The 27897-nt window shown below is 38.1% G+C and overlaps 2 protein-coding genes and 2 long non-coding RNA genes across 7 annotated transcripts in view; 2 read left to right on the top strand and 2 right to left on the bottom strand.

The window, feature by feature from the left end:
* The window catches only part of LOC124291462, a 53712-nt gene extending 45442 nt beyond the window's left edge, over positions 1-8270 (bottom strand). Inside the window, exon 1 of one of the 2 annotated variants that reach the window (XR_006902214.1) lies at positions 7990-8270. Coding sequence is in view for 1 of the 2 variants with exons in the window: in XM_046728449.1 (XP_046584405.1) it covers positions 7990-8069 (80 nt within the window). In the remaining variant the exon portion in view is untranslated. The remainder of the gene's footprint in view (positions 1-7989) is intronic. The other variant, XM_046728449.1, reaches the window with a different exon arrangement.
* Positions 1-20491, bottom strand: part of LOC124291465 — a 79241-nt gene extending 58750 nt beyond the window's left edge. The window contains exons 1-2 of the long non-coding RNA XR_006902217.1: positions 20343-20491; positions 16971-17027 (exon numbers count right to left, since the gene is read on the bottom strand). This is a non-coding gene — a long non-coding RNA (uncharacterized LOC124291465). The remainder of the gene's footprint in view (positions 1-16970; positions 17028-20342) is intronic.
* On the top strand, positions 753-24938 carry LOC124291464. Of its 3 annotated transcripts, XM_046728454.1 has the most exons (5): positions 20637-20756; positions 23470-23577; positions 24092-24187; positions 24541-24770; positions 24806-24938. In XM_046728454.1, exons 2-4 carry the CDS (start codon positions 23472-23474, stop codon positions 24762-24764), a joined length of 426 nt encoding a protein of 141 aa, XP_046584410.1. In that variant the 5' UTR covers positions 20637-20756; positions 23470-23471; the 3' UTR covers positions 24765-24770; positions 24806-24938. The 3 variants fall into 3 exon arrangements, with proteins under 3 accessions (XP_046584409.1, XP_046584410.1, XP_046584408.1); XM_046728453.1 differs by lacking the exon at positions 20637-20756 and adding an exon at positions 753-847 and having other exon boundaries at positions 24541-24938; XM_046728452.1 differs by having other exon boundaries at positions 24541-24938.
* LOC124291466 lies at positions 6512-24969 on the top strand. Its single transcript, XR_006902218.1, has 3 exons — positions 6512-6935; positions 22788-22792; positions 24958-24969. It is a non-coding gene; the product is annotated as an uncharacterized LOC124291466 (long non-coding RNA).
* The last annotated feature ends 2928 nt before the right edge of the window (positions 24970-27897 follow it).

Below are 27897 nucleotides of genomic sequence, written 5' to 3'. Positions count from 1 at the left end.
AAACAGAAAAAAATAAAATTGAAAGAAAACTCTCTCACATGGCATGTGTATTTCATAACTCTCTCACACATGAATCATGCCAGATAAGACATTTAAAAATCGTCCCCGCATATTAATGCGATTTCGCCTGATGACGCTGTCTTCAGTGCGTGGCTACACTGAAATACTATACTTACAAGCTAGCGTTGTTCAGTGTTTATTGAAGGACTCAAGGGTCTGTGTTACTGTGTAACTTTAAATCAGTTCTGATTCCTCTCGAGGAAATAGTCTGAGCGTGTCCGATAGCAGCGAGAGTGAATCATATATACTCAGGACAACCTAAGCGCAATTCGCAGGCAGGCAGGCAGGCAGGCAGGCAGGCAGGTTTATTCGGTAATTTAGGCCCAATGCCCAGAACACATACATTGGCAAAATTAAATACATACTGAGTAAAGCTGAGTATAGTTTAGTATTAATTAGTGTTTGTATGACGTCCACATTCCACTACAGCACCGAAACTGGGTTGTACTTTTACGTTGATTTGGTAGCAGGTAACTGGTTAAATATGGTACGACGCTGACAGATGATTTAAATTGTGAATAGTAATTACATTGGGTGGACGAAAATAGTGATGCATGTCAGTGTTGAGTGAAGCAGTCATAAAATGAACTAGATTGGCATGCACACGTAATAAGGCAGTCACTGCATTTCCCAGAGAAATCGAAGTTTCCAGGAAAATGTGAGACGGCATTATAAATAGCCCCATTGTTGTGATGGGCGTGTCACAGTTGGCTGTATCTAACAACTGTAGGCTCAACTAACATTCACGTCATCTGGGACATCAATACCGTTGTTATATCATCAACAGATAAGGCCGTTTCCCTATCACAATTAGTGTATTTGCTGTGACATTGCCAAGACTTGACTATAGCACATACGCCTTCTGTGTTCAGGTATTAGAATACACATAGTATTACTGTGTTCGGGTATCAGAAAACACATAGTATTACTGTGTTCAGGTATCAGAAAACACATAGTATAACAGTGTTCAGGTATCAGAAAAAAAATAGTATTACTGTGTTCAGGTATCAGAAAACACATAGTATAACAGTGTTCAGGTATCAGAAAACACATAGTATTACTGTGTTCAGGTATTAGAAAACACATAGTATAACAGTGTTCAGGTATCAGAAAACACATAGTATTACAGTGTTCAGGTATCAGAAAACACATAGTATTACTGTGTTCAGGTATAAGAAAACACATAGTATTACTGTGTTCAGGTATAAGAAAACACATAGTATTACTGTGTTCAGGTATAAGAAAACACATAGTATTACTGTGTTCAGGTATAAGAAAACACATAGTATTACTGTGTTCAGGTATAAGAAAACACATAGTATTACTGTGTTCAGGTATTAGAAAACACATAGTATTACTGTGTTCAGGTATCAGAAAACACATAGTATTACTGTGTTCAGGTATCAGAAAACACATAGTATTACTGTGTTCAGGTATTAGAAAACACATAGTATTACAGTGTTCAGGTATCAGAAAACACATAGTATTACTGTGTTCAGGTATTAGAAAACACATAGTATTACTGTGTTCAGGTATCAGAAAACACATAGTATTACAGTGTTCAGGTATTAGAAAACACATAGTATTACTGTGTTCAGGTATTAGAAAACACATAGTATTACTGTGTTCAGGTATCAGAAAACACATAGTATTACAGTGTTCAGGTATTAGAAAACACATAGTATTACAGTGTTCAGGTATAAGAAAACACATAGTATTACTGTGTTCAGGTATCAGAAAACACATAGTATTACTGTGTTCAGGTATCAGAAAACACATAGTATTACTGTGTTCAGGTATTAGAAAACACATAGTATTACAGTGTTCAGGTATTAGAACACACATAGTATTACTGTGTTCAGGTATCAGAAAACACATAGTATAACAGTGTTCAGGTATAAGAAAACACATAGTATTACTGTGTTCAGGTATCAGAAAACACATAGTATTACTGTGTTCAGGTATCAGAAAACACATAGTATTACTGTGTTCAGGTATTAGAAAACACATAGTATTACAGTGTTCAGGTATCAGAAAACACATAGTATTAGTGTGTTCAGGTATCAGAAAACACATAGTATAACAGTGTTCAGGTATTAGAAAACACATAGTATTACTGTGTTCAGGTATTAGAAAACACATAGTATTACTGTGTTCAGGTATTAGAAAACACATAGTATTACTGTGTTCAGGTATTAGAAAACACATAGTATTACTGTGTTCAGGTATCAGAAAACACATAGTATTACTGTGTTCAGGTATTAGAAAACACATAGTATTACAGTGTTCAGGTATTAGAAAACACATAGTATTACTGTGTTCAGGTATTAGAAAACACATAGTATTACTAACAGTAACTGTTACCATTTCCTAAATTTCGTTTAACGTTGCGGTCACTATTAAGGCAGTATAATAGTGATGCTTGTGCATGCGTGTGTAAAACACAGAATACTGATGCCGACGGAGTAATCTCCTTGAAGCTGAAATCCAAACAGGATTCCTACATTCGACAGGAAGTATCTATAACGTCATTATTGAGGCAGTAAGAGAGATGTGTACTTATATGTATACTCTATAACTGAAAGTGGTACTGAAAACATTTTCTGTTTAGTAAGAAGGAGAATAAAATACAGTGACGTGCCTAAAGTATTGCAACAAATATGTCTGACGTCACCGGTGATGTATCAAAAATATTGATTCTCAGATGTTTCAAAAACAAAAGTAACGGGCATCGTTCATGCAACCTCATCTCTATAACTCTTGGAAAGGGTTTAACCCTTCCTTATATGAATGTAGTATGTATAAATTACTAAGTGAACTGATAAAATTTGTAAGGAGAAATGGAATTAACTCAATTTGTCCAAGCCAACTGCCGTCCCAAATCTGACCATTCGATCTTTCGTTTGCTTTTCGCTCTTCCCTATGATACCAAGGCATCAAATAATGTAACGATTATGCAGAAGCAGTGCTACATTAGTGATACCCAGAGCCAAAAGTTATTGTGACATGGATTGGTTTCATTGGTAATACTGTGAATGTATTTTTGGATTTCAGCCAGGGAAAGAGTGTGATAAATTGGTTGAAGAAACGCAGCCAAACACTTGTTTGCAACAGCATTACGGCACATCAAGCAGTAAGCTGGTTTCTGCCTAGTCAGGTATCTAGTTTAAGGCTAAATGGCGGTGTAGCCAAATGGAACGGATTATGGCACTGTCAGTGTATCGAGTACATCACACAGATTTCAGCAATGAAATAATAACAATTTAACCATCTTACCATCTCTTGTTCTTTTATAGTGCCCTGAAGAAAGAATGTGAAGTTTCTTTTTTGACTCAGTATATTTACATGACACATGAGCGAGATAACCTATCAATCGATCAAGTGTGTACCCAGGGTTACATTCTGGCACTTTGCCAAAGTATGTACCTTGCATAGGTAAAGTAGCTCACTACTTCGCTACAACTAAACACTGCCCACCTACCTCTCCAACATGAATCAAAATGTTTGGAAAATTGATTCTCAGATGTTTCCAAAATAAAGGTAACGGGCATCATTCATGCAACCTCATCTGTATAACACTTGGGAAGGGTTTACCATTCCTTATATTAAAGTAGTATATGTAATTTACTAAGTAAACTGATAAAATGTGTAAGGAGAAATGGAATTAACTCAATTTGTCCTGGCCAGCTGCCGTCCCAAATCTGACCATTCGATCTTTCGTTTGCTTTTCGCTCTCCCCAATGATACCAAGGCATCAAATAATGTAACGATTATGTAGAAGCAGTGCTACATTAGTAATACCCAGCGCCAAAAGTTATTGTGACATGGATTGGTTTCATTGGAAATACTGTGAATGAATTTTTGGATTTCAACCGGGGAAAGAGTGTGATAAATGGTTGAAGAAACGCAACCAAACACTTGTTTGCAACAGCATTACGGCACATCAAGCAGTAAGCTGGTTTCTGCCTAGTCAGGTATCTAGTATAAGTGTAAATGTAGCACCCCACTGCCCCTTACTAACCTACAGGTATAGCGACTAACAGTTGAAACATTGTTACAGAACATACCGCACTGCCTCATATCACTGTATGTACGTGTGTGTGGTTACTTGTATATGTGTCTCTGTGTTTGTGTTTGTTTGTGTCTGTGTGTTTTATAACCACACTGTTACTACGTATTAAGTCGCTTGATTTAACAAATCGTTGTTTCTTCTCTTTGAAGAATATTTTACAGGTACAATGTAAACAACCACTCCGAAAGACACCTACCACCCCTTACAGCTCAACTCGTATCTCGTACCATGTCCGATTGGGCACTGTCTACCGCGGAACCAAGAACTTCCATTTTAAATCAGTCATAGTGAAGGGGAAAAACGTACTATTTGAAAATTGATCAATGACAGACCGAATAAAGTTCAATAGATATTCTGTAAATTGATCATTCGAAACCTACGCTGTTGGTTTCTAATGAACTTCGGAGACTTAGGTCTAACATTAATATAATTTCCTAACATAGTACGTTTATCTCCTTTTTCTCAGAAACCCCGGACATTTGCTTCAAGTTTCAGAAAAAACAAACTAAATTCAATATGGTCAAAACATTTGACTTTTCTGAACATCTGTCAATCCAACAGGGCAAAATGAAGCAAAACTCTTGATTTTTCAATAATCTGTTTCTTGTTGCTTTTGATGAAAAAGGTGATTTTGGTCCAGGTGTTTATCTTGATCCATCGAATAGTGATGATCGAATATAGTTCACTAATGGTCAAACTGACATTTCCTTTCCACTGATCTATCCACCTATATTAGAAACTCAAGAGACAATGTCTTTCATACCCAGATATGTGTATTTGGTTCAGAGTGACAATAAGCTAACCAGAAAACTACATAGCAAGGCTTCCAAGTACCAACGTTCAGCATATGTTGAAGAATATGTCTTTAAGAAAATCAGACTACGCCGTACGACTCCTGTCCTGTTCAGGTTATAAGTGATGTACACAATTTGATGCATCATTGACAAAACTGATGTTCGAGGCAATTTGCTTTTCTGACTTATACTTCGTGTTCCCATTCCATTTCAGGTGAACAGCTGACGTGCAGTTCCATGAATTTATGAAAGGTTCCATCAGCTGAGCAGAAAAGGCCCACCTTTCCATGGGCACCTTGTATCATGACTATTTGATGGTGATTCAAAACACATACCTATAAGATAGTGTCTCATAAACACATGGGTATACGATAGTTGAAACCATAACAGGAACTCGGTTTGTGGAAAGCGTGAGTGAGTGAGTGAGTTTAGTTTTATGCTGCGTTTAGCAATATTCCAGCAATATCAGGGCGGGGGACACCAGAAATAGGCTTCACACATTATACCCAGATATGGAATCGAACCTGGGTCGATTTTGTTCTCGTATAATTCATTGGAACGATATTTAAGATTGCCAGACTCAAGTTGACTTAAGCTGTATTGCTCAAACTTCCTCTCGGGAGAATGAAAGACACCATCAGCATTACTGCAGCAAATGATTTATTGAAAATGATGAAAGTGGTACAGTGTCACATACACTGAAAAGCTACCACAAGTAATGCAACGATTCAGGTGAAGTAAGTACTGTTTGCACAAAGAAATGGTACAGGCAGTCAAAAAGTGTTATTAATGTCACTAAGACAACCCTTTGTAAGAAATTGTGCATGATGAATAATACTTTTAATTAGTATTTACTAAATATACTGAGTTGAAAGATATGAAACGGTTCTTTGTTCATCAAAATGTAAATATGTGTGTTTTACTGATAAAATCAGCCAGTAAATCAATGAAATCAGGTCGTAACTTATCAGTGTATATTTGTCATGCCATATCAGTGAGAATGTAATTGCTCATCCTATCTGCTTACACGTTGTAGTATATGCACTATGGGCCGGCGGCCTTTCAGCATGGAGAATAAGAAAGGACTTATGAAACCATCCGACATGATGGGAAAATAATACATTTTGGGGGAATTCAGGGGAAACCATATTAATACTATCCATTAAAAAATACATAGCGTCAAAGGCAAAACAGCAGGTGAAGCATATACTGGTATGTCGGGAATGCTTTACTGTAGGTAGAAAACAACAATGTTTAACAAGAGAATAATATGACATAGCATAATGTTGTTTCACATGTACAGCACGCCCTAAGCGATGATTGGAGCCAAGTCCCTTAATTAATTATTTGAAATGAGGAGTATGCAGGCACTAGCGAGAGAACAGACCTTTTTCTCTCCTTTTCTGCTTAAATTCCTCGATGTATTCCAGGCGTTTGATAAGGAACTCATTATCAGATTCAAACTTTTTGTAGACCTCTTGATCTGGACGAGCAATAAGACATATGTTCTTGCGTTTCTCTGCGCACTCTTCTGTGAATAGTTTGCAGGCTTCAACTGTAATTGTGCCTTTGACAGCAGCAGCAAGGAAAGCTTTGATCCGCAACTCCAGTTCTTGCCACTCGGCCGCAGCTTCGTTGTACTTCGGAGCCTTCTCGTCATACCATGCTCCGATAACAGCGTCTGTTTCTTTTAGCATACCAAAGAAGATGACGATGCCAAGTACAATTCCAATCAAATACATGGTCTGTGGAATGTTGACCGTGACATATTTCTTAACAACAGGCTCCATTACTTCACTACCTGCAAGAGCAGTAAGCAATGATATCCCACCAGACACTGCTGCTCCAGCACATCTGATATAGAAACCTTTGTCCTCATATTTACTCGATGAGACGTAACACATAGGAGCTGCTCTCATACATCTCACCTCAATGTCTCTGAGGTTCATAAAACTTCTCTCTATAGCAGTGTTCTCATCTTTAGCTGGACTGTTGTAAGAATCATCACTGTAAAATAAACGATTATTCTGAACAGATCAAAAGAAACTTGGTGTACATTGCTCACAAAAGAGTAATAATGTTGTATCAACATGCAGTAATAAGGCTTTTGAAATGAAAATCGAAACATGTGGTTCCGTGTTGAATGAGTGTTGTGCTAATACAAACGCTTGAGGCGGGGAAAAACATAAATGTGTTCTGTTTAAAAACGGTCGATTGTAAAAATAACTGTGACATATTTCGTAGGTATTGTAAGTTAAAACAGTAACTCTTGTTACTTTTGTTGAACACAAAATGTGATGTAAATACGCAATGAAAGACACATTTCATCGGTCAACCTTTGGGTTAGTTAACACATATGTCCTTCACATCATGGTGCATGTCAATACTCAGTCCGATTGTGGTTGACATTTATGACAAAAATGAAATGGCGAAATTATACCGGGTGAATAGGCGTGAACAACTACAGAACACATGAGACAAAATGAGAACACTAGAATGAAAGTGAGTGAGTGAGTTTAGTTTTACGCCGCACCAGACAATCCAGACAAAATAAGAATACTGGAATGAAAATACATGAATATTTGTTAACAAAGACATTTACACAGGTAGGTTTGATTGTTTGTTTGTTTGACAATCATTAGCCCACGTGCACATGCTCGCACACACACGCACACGCACGAACGCGAACGCACTCACACACACATGCATTGATATGAGGCAGTGTTATGCATTGTGCAAGAATGATCCAACTGTAATTTTGCATAATCTGGCAGTGGTGCTGTTTAGATCTATAGCCAGACTGATCTGAAAAGGGATACTATTAGAGTCTATCATTTCCGGAATCACAGCCTTTGAATTTTCTTATCTTTTTCTTATGTATATTACGAATTAATTCTTGCCTCTCATATCCCATTACAAGCAGTTAGAAGACCACCATATAGTGTGACCACTATAACCTGGGATACCCTGCCTGGACAGAATTTCAGAATAACCTATCTACCTACCTACCTATCTACCCCCAGCCGCCCCCAGCCACACATCCACACCCAAACCAACACTCACCTCTTAGCATCCATATCCATATCTATAGCATCACAGATGGAACGCAGTGGAGATTTATTGCAGGGCTTGATCCACCTCATGAATGCATATACCCAGAAGTTATATGACGTCACAAATGGCAGTCTGCCAAAGTGTTACATGTCACATGAGAGAGATAACCTATCGATCGAAGAAGTGTGTACCCAGGGGTAAATTCTGGCACTTTGCCAAAGTATGTACACTGCATAGGTGTGGTAGCTCCCAGCCTCGCTTCAACTAAACAATGCCTACTTACCCCTCTCCAGCTACCACACCCAAACCAATAACCCCAAGCCCCTCCCCCCCCCACACACATTAATACATGCACGCGCACGCGCACGTACGTACGCACACACGCACGTATACATACATACATAGTTACATCTTAGCGTCAGAATCAGGTTACAGAGGAAGGTAGGTTTGTATCTTTGATTGCAGCTAAATGAGCACCGTCTGTAAATAATCGAGTCTCAATCAGACAATCATTTGCGCGCTCGCATGCACACACACTTGCATTGACATGAGCCAGTGATATGCATTGTGCAGGAATGATTGATTGAACTGTCATTCGCTGTAAACCCCACCCCCACCCCCACCCCCCTACATACACACGTACATACACATACACACATACACACACACACACACAAACACACACACACACACACACACACACACACACACACATACATACATACATACATACATACATACATACATACATACATACATACATACATACATACATACATACATACATACATACATACATACATACATACATACATACATACATACATACATACATACATACATACATACATACATACTGTTGCTTGTAGCATACCAAAGAAGGTGGCGATGCCAATTCCAGCTCCAATCAAATGTGGGAAATACTTGGACCGTAAAATGTACCTGGACATACATACATACCTGTTAGCGTCCATAACTGCCTTATGATCTTGAACGGAGAGGAGATCTATTTCAGGGCTTTATGTACTACATGCAATGCATATACCCTGAATTGCTCTGACGTCAAAACTGGCATGTTTACATGAGCTACATAACGATCGATGAAGTGTGCACCCAGAAGTAAATACTGGCACTTTGCCAAAGTATGTACATTGCACAGTTGTGGTAGCTCACTGCCTCGTTGTAACTGAAAACTGCACAGGTCATTCAAAGGTCAAAGATAAAGCTTCATCGATGGTCTTTGCGTCGTTACAGAAATTATGCTAAATCGGGTGAATAATACAATAAATGTGTTCTCACTAAATCCTGTAACAGAACTTCCTATTCTTTCTCTTAAGAGCGCCATCGATGTCAGCACGCTAAATATAGTCCACGGTGCGCCATACTGACCCATTAGTTTCAACATAACAGAAGCTGTCTACCTGCCTACCTGTCTACCTACCTCACTACCCACCTACCCCACCCCCCCCCCTCCCTCTCTCCATTTAGTCTACCGTACATTCATCCATCTATACATCAATACATGCATACATCGATACATCTAACAATACAACATTTCTGGTGTCCCCCGCCGTGATATTGCTGGAATATTGCTAAAAGCGGCGTAAAACTAAAACTCAGTCAATACATACATACATACATACGCACGCACGCACGCACGCACGCACGCACGCACGCACGCACGCACGCACGCACGCACGCACGCACGCACGCACACGCACACACACACACACACACACACATACATACATACATACATACATACATACATACATACATACATACAATCCAGTGATTAACAGCAGTTATCTACCCAGGTGGGATGTGTCAACCAAGTCAACGAACCTGACCACCAGATCCCGTTGGTCGCATCTTACGACAAGCATGTGTTGCTGAAGACTTCTAACCCGGATCTTATAAACAGTGTCTATAAACAGTGGTTAGAGCATAACCGTAACATATTTTCCAGGGAACTAATAGTTAAACAATTAATCAAGCATTGTGATCTTCACTGCAAATTTTTCTTCGAAAAATAGAATAAAATAACCCCCTATAAGCTTGCTTAGCTAGGTATAGTTAGTGAGTCTGGAATAATAATCTATTGAATGATTTTACTAAAAATCTCCATTGAGAATGTGTAATTAAAACCTGAAAAGTAAGTGTATTATTCACAACTTTTTAAAACTTAATTATGACCTGACATAGATTGTTAAAGCCAGGGTGACACTGAGGTGACCAGTGAGATAGTCAGGAAGACAAACAAGTGGTTGTGTGGCACCTAAAGTCAGATGCTTTGGACAAAGGGTTCTCGTCGGCGTTGGCTGGAAAAGGAAAGCCCACATTTTGGAACCCTCGTTGCCTTGAGGCAGTAACCACCCATGGTGGAGGCCTATATAGGAAATCTGGAATTTGTTATCCTGAAATCGAATCATGACCCTTTTGCGACGTCTCTGATACCCAGCATTACTGGATTTTGTATCTTTCTCAACAAGAGAAGGTAAGTTAGTCTAGATATGACTCTCCCTCCATAATCTGCCTGCACCTAGGAAAGGGTAAGAGACGGTAAGGGAATCTAGATAATAACAACATGGAGTCTAATACTGCGCAAAAACTCCACACCAGTGTGTGATCAAAGCGCTAACAGAGTTCATAGATATAACATGTTTACGACCCACTGATATGCATATAGGTCTGAAGATGCTTCTTGAAGTGAGTTAGATTTGGAATTGATTTCAGATCAATTGGGAGGGCGTTCCATTCAACGGCAGCATATATGTGATGGGTCTTCCACCAAATGTCTTGGGCTTGATGGACCTTAAGTAGCATTCGATGTCACGGAGAATTTGTGTAGGGACATAGTCTTCGACTAGATCGCACCGATAACCTGGAGCTGTGTATGCAGAGGCAGTGGCTTGCCCTCCACAATCTGCCTGCACCTGTAATAGATAAATCCTGGAGTCTACCAATAATATGTCAGACATGTTTGGCGCAGAATATTGTACAACCACTTGTTTTCACTAGTGGAAGAGATCAAATCGTTGTGCTCTGACCTGTATTCTCTGCAGTATGTAAAGACCCAATCAGACAACATAAATTCAGAGAAAAAAATATCAGTGATGCACTCAAGACTGGCGTCATCAACATCTGAGACTGCAAGCGAACATCTGATCGAACAGGAAAGCTTTACTGTCAAGGGCTGATTGCTCAGAATGATACAACTAGAAAGAGTGACTGGCCTCATCAGCATGTACATTCGTCGAGGTGAAGGATGAGTTCCAGTTCTATGACAACACCAGACCATTATCATAGGATGACACGACAGTACAAGCTGCTACTTGATGCCACTGTTGCAATGGAAGAAGGTTTTGACCACGAAACCACGCCCTGTTGTCATGGCTAACAGAATTGGCAGGATAGATGGAGCTGCACAGTTTCTTGAATTGTGCCAACACCACTATCTGAAAGCACCAAACCCCTTTTCATCCTAACCATTCTCAATAAGTACTGAGGGCAGAAAGAGTCAATCTATGTCCCATTAGCCGACCTGACAAAAGGCCGAGATAATCTTCTCAGTATTTTCGAGTCTCTCAACACTGATGCAAAATGCATCATGCAATGTAGAGTTTTATTCTCTCAGATTTTCGGCATCTGCGCTTTAGCAAAACAGTGATGTATATTTGTGCTTTGTCTGTTTGGACTTTGTTTTAGTAGTCAAAGCATGCCTTTGGACGTATGACTGTCAGTGTCTGCCTCAGAGTGGATGTGATACCGTTAAATCTGGATCAGCTGAATACAGAACTATTGTATATGAAGCTTTCACCAGAAAAATTATTTGCAGAGGAACCAACTCACTGAACCAAGTCAAAGACAATACAAGGCCAGATGAATGTGATATACAAAGGCACCAATCAACCTACAGCGATATCTCTCAACGTCTACGAGCTGGAAGTGGTAAACCTGTTCTCATATATCGACTCACCATAACAGGCAATCGGCTCTTGGATGCTGAGATGAACAGGCCCATTAGCACAGTGTCCGCCAGGCTGATCAGGTGTGTGGGAGAACAACAAGCTGACAACATGAACCAAGGCCACAATCTGCGTACAGTGACGACTTTCGTACCCTCTTCTGTAAGAAAGGACACTTAACCCCTTCCACACGTGCAGTCTGGAATTCATCTTCGAAATCATCTGACCGAGTCACAAAACATATTAAATCTCTTTTCCCTGCTCCAACTCGCAGGCTTGGACACATCCTTTGAATGGAGCACGGGACAACACAGGGTTCTCAGCTCGCACCCATAAAAAAGGTCTTCAAATACATCCCAAAGCTGGAGGTCACTCGACATCAAGGGGTGGGAGAAACAAGGGCACGGTTTTCTAAAGACTACAGATTGATATAAAATTGAACACCTGTTTTTGGGGGAAAAGAGTTGATCTCATAAACAATAAAAAATATAATAATATCAAGAGAAAATTTCCAATTCCTGTAAATAAAATGTTCGCTCACTTACAGGTGTGTTTGGACCAAAGTGATGACAAACCGATCTGCCTCACAACCTAGTTATATTTAAAATATTCTTGCAAACACTCTTTGAATTCGGGAACGTAAATAATTATTATTACAAAATAGTGCATTCAAACAGAAAAGGGAAAACAGTCAACACAGTAACTGATGATATCTGGTCTACCAAGGGCGACAACTGGCCTAGAAAACCTTTTCCTCGGAAGGACTGTCTTCCAAGTACCTTTCAAAATCGAATTGAGTGAATATACAGAAGATTCGTAATCGACTACACGATGACATGGAGGCCGTTTGTGTTTCAGGATGACATAGCAAGAACACACAGGGCTCGTATGTGTTATGAATACCTCGAACAAGGAATCATAATCACCCTACAATGGTCAACACACAGTCCTGACTAGCCACCCATCGAACATGTTATGTATATCCTTGGACGACAAGGTCATCAACCGCAGAGCACACATAACGAGCTTGGTGCTGCTCACCAGGAAGAATAGGATGGAATAAAGCAAGCTGACACTGCGCTTTTCAGTTTTTGTCAGAGGAGTATGCTTGGTCGAATCTGAGATTGTCTTGAGATTAGAGGCGGATTGACTTTTCAGGGTTAATGATGTGCTGGATAGTGGGCCACTTGGGCCACTCATCTAACAAAACCTCATCTCAGGTTCAACAACTAATGCAAAACTCAGTCAATTGGTCCTTTTACACTGCTAATCTGAATATAAATATAAAATAAAATAGCAATAGCTGTGATACATTTGTATTGAATATCCCCAAGTTATATATCCCTGGTTCGTTCGACCCGTGGTTTGATAGGACAAACTGTGAATACGTGTCATTGGCCTGTACATGCATATTTATCCAAACACTGTTGACACTTGTGAAAGATTTTGTTGAGATGAAATCTTTGATGCCTGAATACATAGCTGCGATACTTCTTAAACAATGTCCGTGAACAGATTGACAACTACGAACTTCACGTGCATTTTACTGATGCATGAAAGGGTATGGCCATGGTTTGTAGTGCTGGGGTATAATGGATTTAAGTTTTGTAGCTCAGATCTGTTTAAGTTAATAAATAGTTCTCAGTATTTTCACTGTTTCAGGTATTGTTCGATCATTAATAACTCTTGAGTCCAGGACACGTTTTTTAAATATGGCATCTAAGTACATTAGATGAGAATGTGGTGTTTACCTCAGAAATATCGTCGAATCGCGTAATGTCAGGTAAATTGTGTTTTCTAAAATGCTTTTTGAATTATCAGAACTCTTATGAACTGGTCTGAACTTTGATCATTACACTATCATGTGCATGGAAATACAGGAGATAGATATGAGTACCACTGACATTAGTGATTTTGGATTAAAATAAATATAATGGAGTAAATTGTACTGAAACATAGCTTCGTCAGCTAGGGAGTTTTACTCCACGAGTTTCACACTAAGACACACACCTTTGTTTCTGAATATTGATCTTCCTGCTCATAATCTGCAGGAATCGACACAGGCGCTCCATGAGGAATGGTAGAGGATTTCGATGCTAAGATGCGCGATTGCCAATATTAACCGGAGAACATTGTCACCAAAATTCAATTCTCGTTTTGTTTTTTTGTTTTAATCAGAATATGCTAAGGTACCCTTTCAGCGGAATTCATTTTTCAAAGCATGTTTTGGTATTGTATATATATTAAAATGTGGGTTCTGTGATGTAGGTGTATAGGTACTAGTTTGTTTGGTTGTTGTTTAACGCCACACTCAGCAATTTCCCAGTGACAACTGAGTCTGGACAAGACAATCTAGTGATGAAATCATCAGCATCGATCGACGCGATGGAGGTAGAATAAGTACTATATGTTTTTTAAAAAATAACATAATTTGTATTTTTTATTTTGCATAGTGCTTTTGCATAGTGCTTTTGACAGTTATATAAATTCCTTTTTCAGCAAATCACCTTTTCCTAGCTGTAAATTGTGACCATCCTATTTTCTCTAGTAATGCCTGAACATCACTTGTGGAGAAAACTTTATGCCACTTAAGTCATTAATCAGTGGCCATATTATACAAGCTTAATGAAGAATTACCATATATTAGATTTAAACGATTACCCCAAAGTCAACAAAAGTCTGTGTTTGTTAGATGAGTTTATGTTTCAAGACTGTTACAGCAAATTATTTGAACTTTAGTCCAACGGCCGTAACTTTGTCAGCTGATCCACCTTTCTTGCCAGTTATAAAATATAACGTAATGTAGTTTCATATTTTAGCTTTTGATTAAGGAAGTTGACTTCCCCACCAAAATTCCCCACATCCACCCTCCCAAATATGGTATTTGCGGAGGTTTTGAATGTAAAGATTCACGGGCATCAAATACTCAGTAGAACCCGAAAATGTGTGAAAAACACATTGTAAATGATTAGATTGTCATATATTGTAAATGTTATGAGTAGTTTTTCATACATTGTAAATGTAATGAGTAGTTTTTCATACATTGTAAATGTTATGAGTAGTTTTTCATACATTGTAAATGTTATGGGTAGTTTTTCATACATTGTAAATGTTATGAGAAGTTTTTCTTACATTGTAAATGTTATGAGTAGTTTTTCTTACTGGTCTGTCTGATCTTTCATAGCTGTGTGAGATGAATTTGGAATATGTCATTATACGACAGATGACGCCTTTTGCTTCTGTGATAACCCAACTTGTTAACAGATGCCTACATAAGTTTTAAATAGAAGTCCTGATGTATTGTGATCAAACTGGTATAGATTTTAACAAGATCAATAGTACCCTTTCCGACTGACAAAAAGGCATGCTTTTCTACAATTAATTAGAACAATATCCCATGTACCGTTTTCAGCCAATTATCTTGCAGTACACATTTTGCGTTTATAAAGCATGAATGTACACGCAACGGTTAGTTATGAGATATTGCTGATCGCTTATCTAGAGTTATTTCTATGACCTCTGACTTACCAAACTTAACACCAACGGTGTCCACCTCTCCTACATGCCCTTCCCCTTCATGGCCAGTGATGTCTACTGTCTTATTTGTTTAAGCAACAGAAACAAATGTCAACCTCAATGCTTTAAGGGTATTCGTTTTTCAAGAGACTAAAACCAATTCCTGCAAATTAATTATTCCACAGGCATAAATTTTGGATATTTATACTAAGAAATCTTAATCAATGGCTAGGATTTTTAGATTTTTGTAGAGATACCGAAAATTCCCTTACAGACTATATTAAAATGGATAGTGTCTCGCTATATCTTATCCCACCCTCCCACACACATAAATATCAAGTGGTCAGTCCTTCATGAAATCATGGGGGTGGTGGGGTAGCTTAGTTGTTAAGGCGTTGCCTCCTCAGGCCGAAGACCCGGGTTCGATTCCCTACATGGGTATAATGTGTGAAGCCCATTTCTGGTGTCCCCCGCCGTGATATATCTGGAATACTGCTAAAAGCGGCGTAAAACTAAAGCCACTCACTGTTTGGATAAATGTACATGTACTGGTAAATGACATATATTCACAGTTTGTCCTATGAAACCAACGGGTCGAAAGAACCAGGGATACATACAATTCAATGCTAGAAAGTGTTTTTTCTCATAAAAACAGATGTCTCCCCCTTCCCGCAATTCAATGTTGAGTGAAAGTTCATGGTGTTTTATACATGTATATGGTTGATGCTTCTAAGCTTACTAATAATTGGTATAAACTATACAAAATTTGGTGAAGATGGGTGAAGTGGTTTTAGAGTTATGCTCCAAACACAAACTCTACCCTTCAAAAAGACCAAGTCCAAATCTGTTGCCATTAAAACAGAAAAAAAGAAAATTGAAAGAAAACTCTCTCACACATGATGACGCTGTCTTCAGTGCGTGGCTACACTGAAATCCTATACTTACAAGCTAGCGTTGTTCAGTGTTTATTGAAGGACTTCAGGGTCTGTGTAACTTTAAATCAGTTCTACTTATTCTCGAGGAATTAGTCTGAGCGTGTCCGATAGCAGGGTGTGTATATCATATTTACTCAGGGCAACTTTATCTCAATTCTCGAGGAAACAGATTTAGCTCGTCATACAACAACGGATGTTTATGTGAACCCTGCACCTGATTGCACCTGAAGAAAACGTTTATTGTTATCAACCTCTGTTGATGCATATTATTTTTTTAAATATATCACAAGAGAGCTTAAAGTGCTGCAATTAAATGAAGCTACTCAGACAAAATATATGAGAACAATATTATGCCGTTATTTTCGTTTTACTCAAGTTTGATTGTATGAATTCCTTTAGACAAAGTAACGACTGTTTTGGTGATAAATTAGCATCTTAAAACGACTAATGAAACACTTACATATCATGTAATCAAGCATCGCCCGTTGGATTTCGAGAGTTCAAAATGTTTGCATTTATGAAAGAGACAAATTAGCTCTCTATTTTATGAAAAATCAACTTTTAAACTGACCTGTTTTATCTTGCGTCTTGCTAGCGCCATTCCCAGACATGATTGACTCGAAGGTATCTACATAGATAACACACATATCAGCAAATAACCTATATATACTGGACAAAATAGGAATATTGGTATTTTTATGATTGATATTTTTTCAGTGTGTCAATAAATAAATAGATCATTATTCATAATTTCAAAATTTACGCATACACTTAACTATTTTTGTCAAGTATATTACTGCAATGTATAGAACACATCTGACCTCAACACAATAGCAATTTCAGTATATGGACTATTCAAACCAAAAATATACAAATTTCATTGTCCAGAAAATATGCCGTAATCAAGTTCTGAACATTTGTGATGATGTACATTTCATCACAGTGGTATTGGGAGTCATTTCCATCGATGTACAAATGAAATGTGTCAAAGTCTCGGAGAATCAAGATCAATGATGTGAACAGCGTCAGTAGTGTTTCAAGAACAAGAACAAAGCAACCCAACCATAGCATTTGTTATATCACAGATATGTACCCATTCATATCAGTGCACTCTCGAGTTGAATCGAAACACATGCCTGTTTACTGTTAAGCTTTTTGACTCTGCTGAATTTACAAGCGTAGATAATCCCAGTAATGAAGAACATTTATGTCGTTATATATGGAATGAGAACCACAAGGAAACATTGGTAGATATGCTACGTAACCAGCAACCAACATTTAACGTATAAACGTACTCAATAAATGCTGATATCAACCAAGCACTGGATTTATTTGTCAGAAATGTTTTGAATGCAGATGAAATATTCAAGAAAACACAAAGTAAAGCAAACAAGCGTGGTTTTTATACTAGATGTTGTCAACATGCTAAACGAGAGGCTAGACGTGCACTTAGAAGTTTCAGAAATACTAAATCAGTTTCAAGTAGTCGCAGTTACTGTGAATTTGATATAAAAATGAATGTAGAAAAGCTAAACGTATATTCAAAACAAAAAATGGCGATATGTTAAAATCATCTCTCCCTAATAGTTCTATCTTTTGGAAAGAGTTAAGAAGCTTGAATCACGCCCGAAACGCATGTTTTACTGTGGATAAATCTGTTTTATTCAATAATTTTAAGGATTTGTTTAGCACACACAATCATGTTGATGATACGACAAAGAATGATTTTAACTTTGATGGCCATGAGCCTTTAAACGAGATTGATTATTGTATTCTTGAATCTCCTATTACTGAAGAAGAAATATGATCTTGCCTTAGCCATTTGAAAATTGGGAAGTCAGCTGGAATTGATGGGGTTATTGTGGAATTTTTAAAATCATCTGAACATATTATTATGTCATTTTTTAAAAACATTGTTAACAATATCTTTGATATGGGGACTTTTCCCGTTACTTGGACAAAGGCAATAATTATCCCCCAACATAAAAAGGGTGATCGGACAAATCATGATAATTACAGAGGAATATCCTTACTATGTATTTAAGCAAAATTGTATACATACATATTAGATGTTCGTATCACGAAATTGTCAAATATGTGAAATAAAATACTTGAGACACAGGCTGGATTTAGGCAAGGATACTCTACAACAGATCATAGTTTTACTTTACACGGTATCATTGAAAAATATCTCCTAAAGAAACTAAAAAAGTTATATGTTGCTTTTGATTCAATTGACCGCTCCAAGCTTTGGAAATGTGTTTATTTAAATCCGACTTATACGGGAAAATGTTAACTGCTATTATGAGTATTTATAGCGCTGTTAAAGCCTGTGTTAAAAATGATAATGGATTTACTGATTATTTTGACTGTCCGACAAGGGTGTGTGCTCAGTCCTCTATTTTTTCTCTCTTTTCATTAATGAATTACCAGATGAATTATCAAAAGATGGTAAATATGGAAAACAGTTATTTCCTGACTTATTAGAAATTTTATTACTTATGTTTGCAGACGACGTTTCTTGTGTCTGATACAATTCCTGGGTTGCAAATCAACTAAATATTTTTTATAATTTCTCCGAATACTGGAGCTGAAAAATTAATTTAGATAAGACAAATATTGTTGTTTTCAGAAGGGGAGTCGCCTAGCGAGAAACGGAAAGTGGTTACTGAATGATGAGCTAATAACAACAGTTAATACTTATAAATATTTGGGTGTAATTTTTTCGTCAACTTTTAAAATGAGAAATTGTGTTAATGATCTGGCACTAAGAGGTAAACGGGCTTTAATGGAGGTAATTACTAATCTCAGTAAAATTGGAATTATAGATCCGAGTGTATTTTTAAAAATATTTGATACGCAGATACAACCAATATTCCTTCACGGGGCTGAAATATGGGGAATGCACAAATTTGATGAAATAGAAATGGTCCATTTGATAGCCTGTATAAGATTTTTAAATACCACTCCACAAACTCCTATCGCTATTGTGTATGGTGAGTGTGGAAGGTACTCTTTTATAAATGCAATGTGTAAAACCTTGAAATATTGGTTAAAAATCACTCCTATGAATGAAGACAGAATTCCTTAAAAAGTCTATAAAATGTAAATGTACTATGATAACTTGGGATACGATACATATGCTTCATATACAAGAAATTTTTGCGGTTGGTGATCAAGTTTCTTTTATAAATGAATTCAAATCAGTTTCAATCAATATGTTTTTTCCAGTCATGGAAGTGTATTTTGTATAACAGCTCACGATATTGTATGTATAGAGAATTTAAGATTCTTTTAGCTCCCGAAAAATATTTATCAACTCCGTAAAATGTTGATTATATGTAGATGTGGATTTGTACGATTAAAGTATAATGAAGGTAGATGGCAAAATATTGATGTAACGGAACGCAACTGCCCATTGTGCAATTTAGGAGTAGAAGATGAGTACCACTTTATGTTTGTTTGTAATGTCTATAATGCTCATAGACCATCTGTATATTGTCAAAAACCTAATTATCATAAGTTGAAATTCCTATTAACTACTAACAACGAAATTCTTCTAAGAAAATTATCCACATATTTATACCATGCATATGAACTAAGAGAATCAAAATACCTCCCAATTCAGTAATATATATATTTTTGTATGATTTCTCCATGTACTATGTCATTTATATATGTGTATTGTAAACTCAACCTTTGTTATTGTATACCTGTGTAAATGTACGTAAAATCTGTATATATGTTGTGTACGGGCCTGTGGCCTATAGACAATATAAAGACTTTGAGTATATTTGTTTCCAGAATTTCACTCACAGTGCAATACATATACCATGTGAAGAAACCTGGACAAGAATAAAGGAACACTTGTACGAGCTCGTACTTTCATGTGTTCCCTTATTCGTTTCTATGAGTATATAATACTAATACGAATATGACTTACCTGTTGTGATGAAAGTGTCAAAGTATCTAATTTAAAGTACACCCTGTACAACCCGATGTCTACCCGGGAATAATCTGTGGCGACAATGACACCTGAACTAGATTAGATATGAATTGACTGACGGCGGGAAACGCACAAATGAATTATGTGGTTCTATTTTAAGTTGGACGTTTTTTTATGCATTGAGCCAACTTGTGCGCACAAACCATTTTTGTTTACTCTGCAACATGTCTCTCGAATATTCTATTTTCTACGTCACCTCTATAGAAGGCGTGACTATTACCATGCACACCTAATAAGGTAGCCACTTTCCTTACAGGGAAATCGAAGTTTCCTGGAAACTGTGAGACGGCATTTTAAATAGCCGTGCCCCAGTTGGCTGGGACATCAATACAGTTGTTATATCATCAACAGGTAAGGCCGTTTCCCTATCACAATTAGTATATTTGCTGTGACATTGCCAAGACTTGCTATATTCTGTGCTCAGATATCAGAAAACATATAGTATTAGTGTGTTCTGATATTACCAAAGATACCCTAATAATAACTGATACCATTTTCTAAATTTGGTTTAACGTTGCGTTTACTATTATGGCAGTATAATAGTAATGCCTGTACGTGCGTGCGTGCGTGCGTGCTTGTGTTTGTGTTTTAGCCTGCTGGTATTGGTCCTGACTAAAGCAGGTTTTATACTTTTACTCCATTGCGACACCATGGAGTAGTTTAAAATGGATGTCCCCCTAAAACACAGAATACTGATGCCGACGGAGTAATCTCCTTGAAGCTGTAATCCAAACAGGATTCCTACATTCGACAGGAAGTATCTATAACGCTTTTATTGAGGCAGTAAGAGAGCTGTGTACTTATATGTATACTCTATAACTGAAAGTGGTACTGAAAACATTTTTGTTAGGTAAGAAGGAAAATAAAATACAGTGACGCGCCAAAGGTATTGCAACAAATATGTCTGACGTTACCGGTGTTGTATCAATAGCGTTCCATAAAATAGCGTTAAACAAGAAGAATAAGGTATTGACTTACCAAAACTTGTTAATATTTTTAATATAACCTTTCTGGATTTTGACAAAGTCTTTTAGGGATTGATTGTAAACTTCGAATACTTGTGGCAGAGTGGCCCAGATCCGCTGTACCGCAGCTATCAAATTGATGTTTTCATTGTCTTTTTGAAGTTTAATCTACACACATTTTCTATGATCTTAATTAATGTCTGGGGATTGTGCATGCCAGTCCAATCCTGGGATATTATTATTGTTTTTCCAGCAAGTGGTCTCCCGAGACCGGTGTACAGGCGCATTGTCGTCCTGAAATATCCTGGGGTTGTTCCCAAATTCCTTGGCTACAACAGACCACAAATTGGTATCGAGCACATCCATGTACTTTGATGAGCTATAAGTTCCTTCAACTGGAACCAGTACACCTATACCATTGCAGCTTTCACATCCCAAAAACATTCTACTCGCCGTGGCAGGATGTTTCAGTACGTTCAGACATTCCGGTCTCCACTTTTCGTCAGCATTTCTCCAAACAGAAATGATTCTATTTTGTCCTAATACAACCTTCAGTAAACAACACTTTCTCCCACCTATTAAGTCCCCATGTCACTTTCCCCTTCCCCACCCAACACGCTTCTGGCGATTAACTTGTGAAATGGTGATACCCTTTCTTATCAGTCGTTTTTTTTATGTCAATCCGATGTAAATGTCGCTGAATGGTCCTGCTAGAAACTCGAACATGATGTTGACAATTAGAATTGTGAGTTATGTCAGCAAGAGAACGTCACCTGGTTTGGCGAACAACACGTAAAATTCGCCTATCTCCCTTCAAACCTATCACATGAGGCCGACCACTTCCTTGTCTGTTTTCTGTGCTTTCATCGTCACCAAACTTCTTCAATATTCGCCAAGCAGTACATCTGTGAACTGATAACAATTTTGAAATCTTACTATTTTTCAAACCTATTTCATGCAATTCAATAATTAATTCGTTTTGCTCTTCTGTCGTTTCCTTCACATTGTGAGCGGTGTCGTCTGCTAGGCACGTGGCAGATGCAAACATAAGCAATGACGTCATAAACGGTGTCATATGAAAAAGCAGATTCTAAAATATATGATTATACCTCATTTCATTAGCAAATGTTGGGCAGTTTTCGAAAGTGAGACTTTTGTTTACAGAAAATGCTTCCAGGAGATATAGAGCAAACAAGTTTGTTGCAATACTTTTGTCACTGTAGTTTGTTTTTATAGACCTGCATTAGATATGTGTTTGTCATAGAGTCATCAAAACGTGCTTATTGTTTCTACAGTTTTCTAAAGTATGAACCTATTTGGTTCAGAGTCCCACTACATATTGCATGTATTCTGACCAAACGGAAGTGATATCGTTTATCCCAAAGTGGTTGTAATTTCCCCTTAGTCTTACGACAAGCATAGGTTGCTGAAGATAAATTCTAACCCTGATTTTCACGGGTATATATATAAACATGAATGGATTTAGTAAGCATGACTTGAGATGAGTCAGACTTGCCGGAAAACCCGTCTATCGTGACTCTTGAGTTTGTATTGACGCTATTGCATTCGTCACACTTCAGTGCAACTGTCGAAGCAACGCGCATGTTGAAGTCTGTTCTTCTTAGCTTTCATTTCTCGGGAAATGTGTTATGCACCGACATGACCTAATACCCGGAAAAACGTATTTTGGGAATACCAGTGTATTCTACCCAACCGAAAGTGATATACCGTATTTCCTGTAATAAGGGCGCGGGCTTGGAGGTCCGGTGCTTTTTCGCTTACTGGGTATAATTACCGTAATTGTTAGTGAGCTGCTTTACCCCTGGGGCTCAGTAGAGGAAATACGTTTGTTCAACCAGTTTGTTCAAGGTTATCATATGTTTTGATGTGATGTAACTTCACATCAATATGTTGACTATTTGGAGTTTACAAGTGGTATGAGGCTATAGTACGCATGTTTTGCAACAAACCGACGGTAATAGATCTTGAAATGCCTTAAGCCCTTTAACCATTAGGAATAATGAATAAAGGGTTGCTTCTGATTTTGCAAGTTATTGCAAACACTTTCCTCGGTGTAATAGTTTCTCTGTTGCTGTTAGATATGGCACAACAGGGACGGACTATCACGGGCATGTCTGGAGGAACAGCCACAAGTTCTACTGTAGTAGGGCAGCAGAAAGGACCTCATCATCAAGTTAACAACAGAGGTGACCTTTTGTCTCTTCCGCAACATACTAAGTCCAGTGAAATCATCCCGTTTAATGTCGATCGATGAAAAGAGCATTTAAATATTTGCTAAATTCATCAACTTAAATGTGTCTTCCGAATTTCCACCTGTAGATAAGACTAGACATTCCATTAGGGCTACTGACACTTCTGTAAATGTAAAGCGTATCGATAACAGCTACCTTAAATACATACAGTATTGTTGAAGAATAATCAGTTCTTATGTCATCCATAAAGTAGTGAGAAATGTTTGTCCTCATAGTCCTCATAACACATGTATTTACTTTAAAACCTCTATTGAGGGTACACAACGTGGACATTATGATGGCGTTTGTCCTTTGTATAAAAATCATCCCGACTAATTCATCTTCCATGTACGGTTCTCAGAGTACCTGATCAAATGACTATCCATCGCTATATATATGCAACTGCATATTTAGGTGCATATTTTTCGTTGAAAATGCATACATTTATATGTACATGTTTGTTAAACAGACCAGAGAATCGAGGCTAAAAATATTGGAGGTGTAGCGACTGGCGACAACATTACAGGCCCAATGACAGCCAACGTTGGTCAACAAAAAGCTTTGGGTAATTTTCCTTTGATTTCATGCATGCAACTAGACTAACAACTAGTCTCTGAAATGAACATATTTTACAGAAAAACGGTTCATAGTAAAAAAAGAAAATATAATGAAAAGGAGCCCTGAGGCTGAAGCTGTGGAATCTAGACTTGCCACATTGTTCTAGACTTGGATATGTTTGCAACAGGGTCTGTATGACAGATTAACTTGCAGCAGGCACATGGTGTAATAAATCTTAATTTATTTTAAATGCAAACACAGAACTAGTCATGGCATCGAAACATAAGATGTATGTAGTATCATAAACATTTCATATTTAACACAATTTCAGTGAACGACAAAAGTGATTTATTTCAACAGATCCAACGAAGGCTACATCCAAAGATGTTCTGAAACTTCTACGACAAGAAGAGTGTGACGACAACACTGTTTCCATCTTTGAAAAGAAGAGAATTAATGGAAGAATGCTTCTGAAACTTAGTCAGGACGAACTGAACCAATATCGCCTGACGGATGAGGATGAGAAGAACCGGGTGCTGGGCATCATCGATGACATTAAAAATGGAACATTAAAACTGAATTGAATCCGCCAGGGAAAACAGCACATAGTGGACTGACCTTGTACTGATTCAGTTATCCAACGTCATGCTTCGCTTGCTGTCGTGTTATCTCGTTAGTTATAGCTAATTGTTTCTATCTGGACTATGTATTTGTGATTTATTCAACATAACTGAGAATAAAGGAGATAACTAATTCTAGTCGATCGTTTTGCCCGAGTATGCTTTTTCACATTCACGTTATTTTACATATTTGCAGGACATGTAGCAAAGCGATCTCCTTCATTCAAACAATGCACCATATGTCATAGGAATCGGGTGTCAACTTATTACATTCTTTCATCGTTCTACTACAAACGAACAGCATACAATCGAACCTTATCGATTTGCCATGTACATAAGTGAATAAATTGACTACATATCTGTCAGGTGTTTTGGTCAAGGGGGTGGTGGGGTAGCCTAGTGGATAAAGTGTTTGTTCGTCACGTCGAAAACCCATGTTCGATGCCCTACATGGGTATAATGTGTGAAACCCATTTCCGGTATCCCGCGCCGTGATATTGCTGGAATATTTGCTAAAAGCGGCGTTCTCACTCACCTATTTAGTCAATACCTATGAACTTTTTTGCGCCGTGCAGCATTAATAATCCAATTTGATTTTAGAAATCTTTAGATAGGCGGATTGAACTAAAGTTAAATAATAATATCCCTATTGTAAGGGACGACCAACGGGTTCACACATGACATCATATCCTAATTGTAAGAGGCGACCAATGGGATGCCACATGTCATCATATCCTAATTGTAAGAGGCGACTAACGGGTTGACAACATGTCATCATATCCCAATTGTAAGAGGCGACCAACGGGATGCCACATGTCATCATATCCTAATTGTAAGAGGTGACTAACGGGATGACACATGTCATCATATCCCAAATGTAAGAGGCGACCAACGGGATGCCACATGTCATCATATTCCAATTGTAAAAAGCGACCAACGGGTTGACAGATGGCATCATATCCCAATTGTATGAGGTAACAAACGGGATGACACATGGCATCATATCCCAAATCTGTGTCGATATGTTGTCTCTAGAACATTTCAGCATAATTTAGTTGAGAGGTCCAGGTTTCCAGAAAGTTGATGATAATACACCAAATTCATGCTCATAATATACTATAAAAAAAGAAACGAATAACCCAGAATATATTGCAAACATGTTGTATTTTCAAACATGAATAACTCGTCCACAAATAGACTTTAGCACATGAATTTTTATATCAGTTTAGAAGAAGAAATGTCTAGACAACCAATTGGATAATTTTAGATAACGGGTGACGTTGAGCGCGAGGGTGACGACGTAGCAAGGTCCAGACGTCGGATCTCCTGGTTCTCAGTCCAATCTCTCTCAACCTGCTCCGTACAGTTTGACCGGATATCATCCGAAGTCAAAGGCACCCTGGCTGCTGTGCTCTCACCCGTGGCAGTACGATCAGGCAAATATAGTACCCGGATGTACCGATTTGAGCTGCAGTGGTGACTCGAGGTCTGCCTGTACGGGAACGGTCATTTGTTATACCTGTTTGGCTGTAATTTGGACTTTCAATGGCAGACAGTGCATGCTCTTTCCTGCACAATTTCAACTGGAAGGTGATTTCTGTTAGGTTGTGGTGATGTTTTTTTTAATCCTTGTAAGAAATCTTATCTACATCAACATTTTCAGGTAAAGTCGATTTTCTACTTGTGCAATTGTGTAAAATCATGTTATCAACACTTTTGTTACATATTTAGACGATTGTTTGAACAGAATAGGTAATTCATATATTTTTTAAAATACAAAACGCATATGCGTTTCTTTTTTCTTTTTTTGTGGATAGTATATATATCTGTAGAATGTTAATGTTTATATGGGAAATTGATCAGCCATGGTAAAGCAATAATCCTATTCACTTACAAGTCCCGTGGCATTTATAATACAGATGACACCTTACCATATTGAATTTGGACTTTAATATTGAGGGCATAATGCTATATACTCATAAGCATTAATCATGCACCACCCACTGTTTCATTATGAATACGAAAACACAACTTGTTGTTGAATATGCTTTGAAAACCAAACAAAAGTCAAACAAAAGCAAAACTGAAATTAAAAAATGGTAAGAAGTTACTTACAATCTGAGAAGAATACACAAAAACGTGAACATAAACTATGCCGGAAATTATGGTCACCAGGACTACCCCACAAATATGATTGTCACATAATTTTTAAACAATGGTCGTTCTGAGCAGTTATGAGCCACCGCAGGCGACCACATTAGTACATGGTGTATAACACCTGCCAGTCTCTTCTTCATATTGTCGGCCAGTGAAGATCTCGGCTGGAATTGATCTTCAGTAACCCATGCTTGTCGTAAGAGGCGACTAACGGGATCGGGTGGTCGAGTGGTTACACATGTCATGGTATCCCAATTGCTTAGATCGATGCACATGATATTGATCACTCGATTGTCTGGTCCAGACTTGATTATTTACAGACCGCCGCCATATTGCTGGAATATTGCTGACAGCGGCGTAAAACTAAATTCGCTTACTCACTCACTCTTCATATTGGCAATCAGAAATGCGGATTCCTCTGCCATTCCTCATGGAGTGCCTGCGTCAGTTCTTCATTCTCAACAGGAAGAGCTCCAGCCCAAACCTGGTGTCTACGATAGTCCAAAAGATGTTCAAAGGTGGTTTTTATCGGGTCTCTTTGAGGGCCATGGTAGTGTTCATGGTAATGGAGTTGTTCTTTATATAGGCGCTGAGGGTTCCCAATTGTAAGATGCGACCAATGGGTTGACACATGGCACCATATCCCAATTGTAAGAGGCGACCAACGGGTTGACAACATGTCACCATATCCCAATTGTAAAAAGCGACCAACGGGTTGACACATCGCATCATATCCCAATTGTAAAAAGAGATCAACGGGTTGATACATAGTATCATATCCCAATTGTAAGAGGCGACCAACGGGTTGACACATGGCACCACATCCCAATTGTAGGAGGCGACCAACGGGTTGACAACATGGCACCACATCTTAATTGTAAGAGGCGACCAACGGGTTGACACATGGTATCATATCCCAATTGTAAGAGGTCACCAATGG

Source organism: Haliotis rubra, unplaced genomic scaffold (genome assembly GCF_003918875.1).
Source record: "Haliotis rubra isolate DU_JTF1 unplaced genomic scaffold, ASM391887v1 Scf492, whole genome shotgun sequence".
NCBI lineage: Eukaryota > Metazoa > Mollusca > Gastropoda > Lepetellida > Haliotidae > Haliotis > Haliotis rubra.
Note: the sequence above shows the minus strand (reverse complement) of the source record. Positions and strands in the feature narration are given on the sequence as shown.

Bases quoted from the DNA above. Each gene is read 5' to 3' on its own strand.
- LOC124291464 (XM_046728453.1), top strand. From the start codon at position 23,472: ATGGCACAACAGGGACGGACTATCACGGGCATGTCTGGAGGAACAGCC. The intron at 23,578-24,091 runs GTGACCTTTTGT...TTTGTTAAACAG, and splicing joins TCATCAAGTTAACAACAGAG to ACCAGAGAATCGAGGCTAAA. The intron at 24,188-24,540 runs GTAATTTTCCTT...TTATTTCAACAG, and splicing joins TGGTCAACAAAAAGCTTTGG to ATCCAACGAAGGCTACATCC.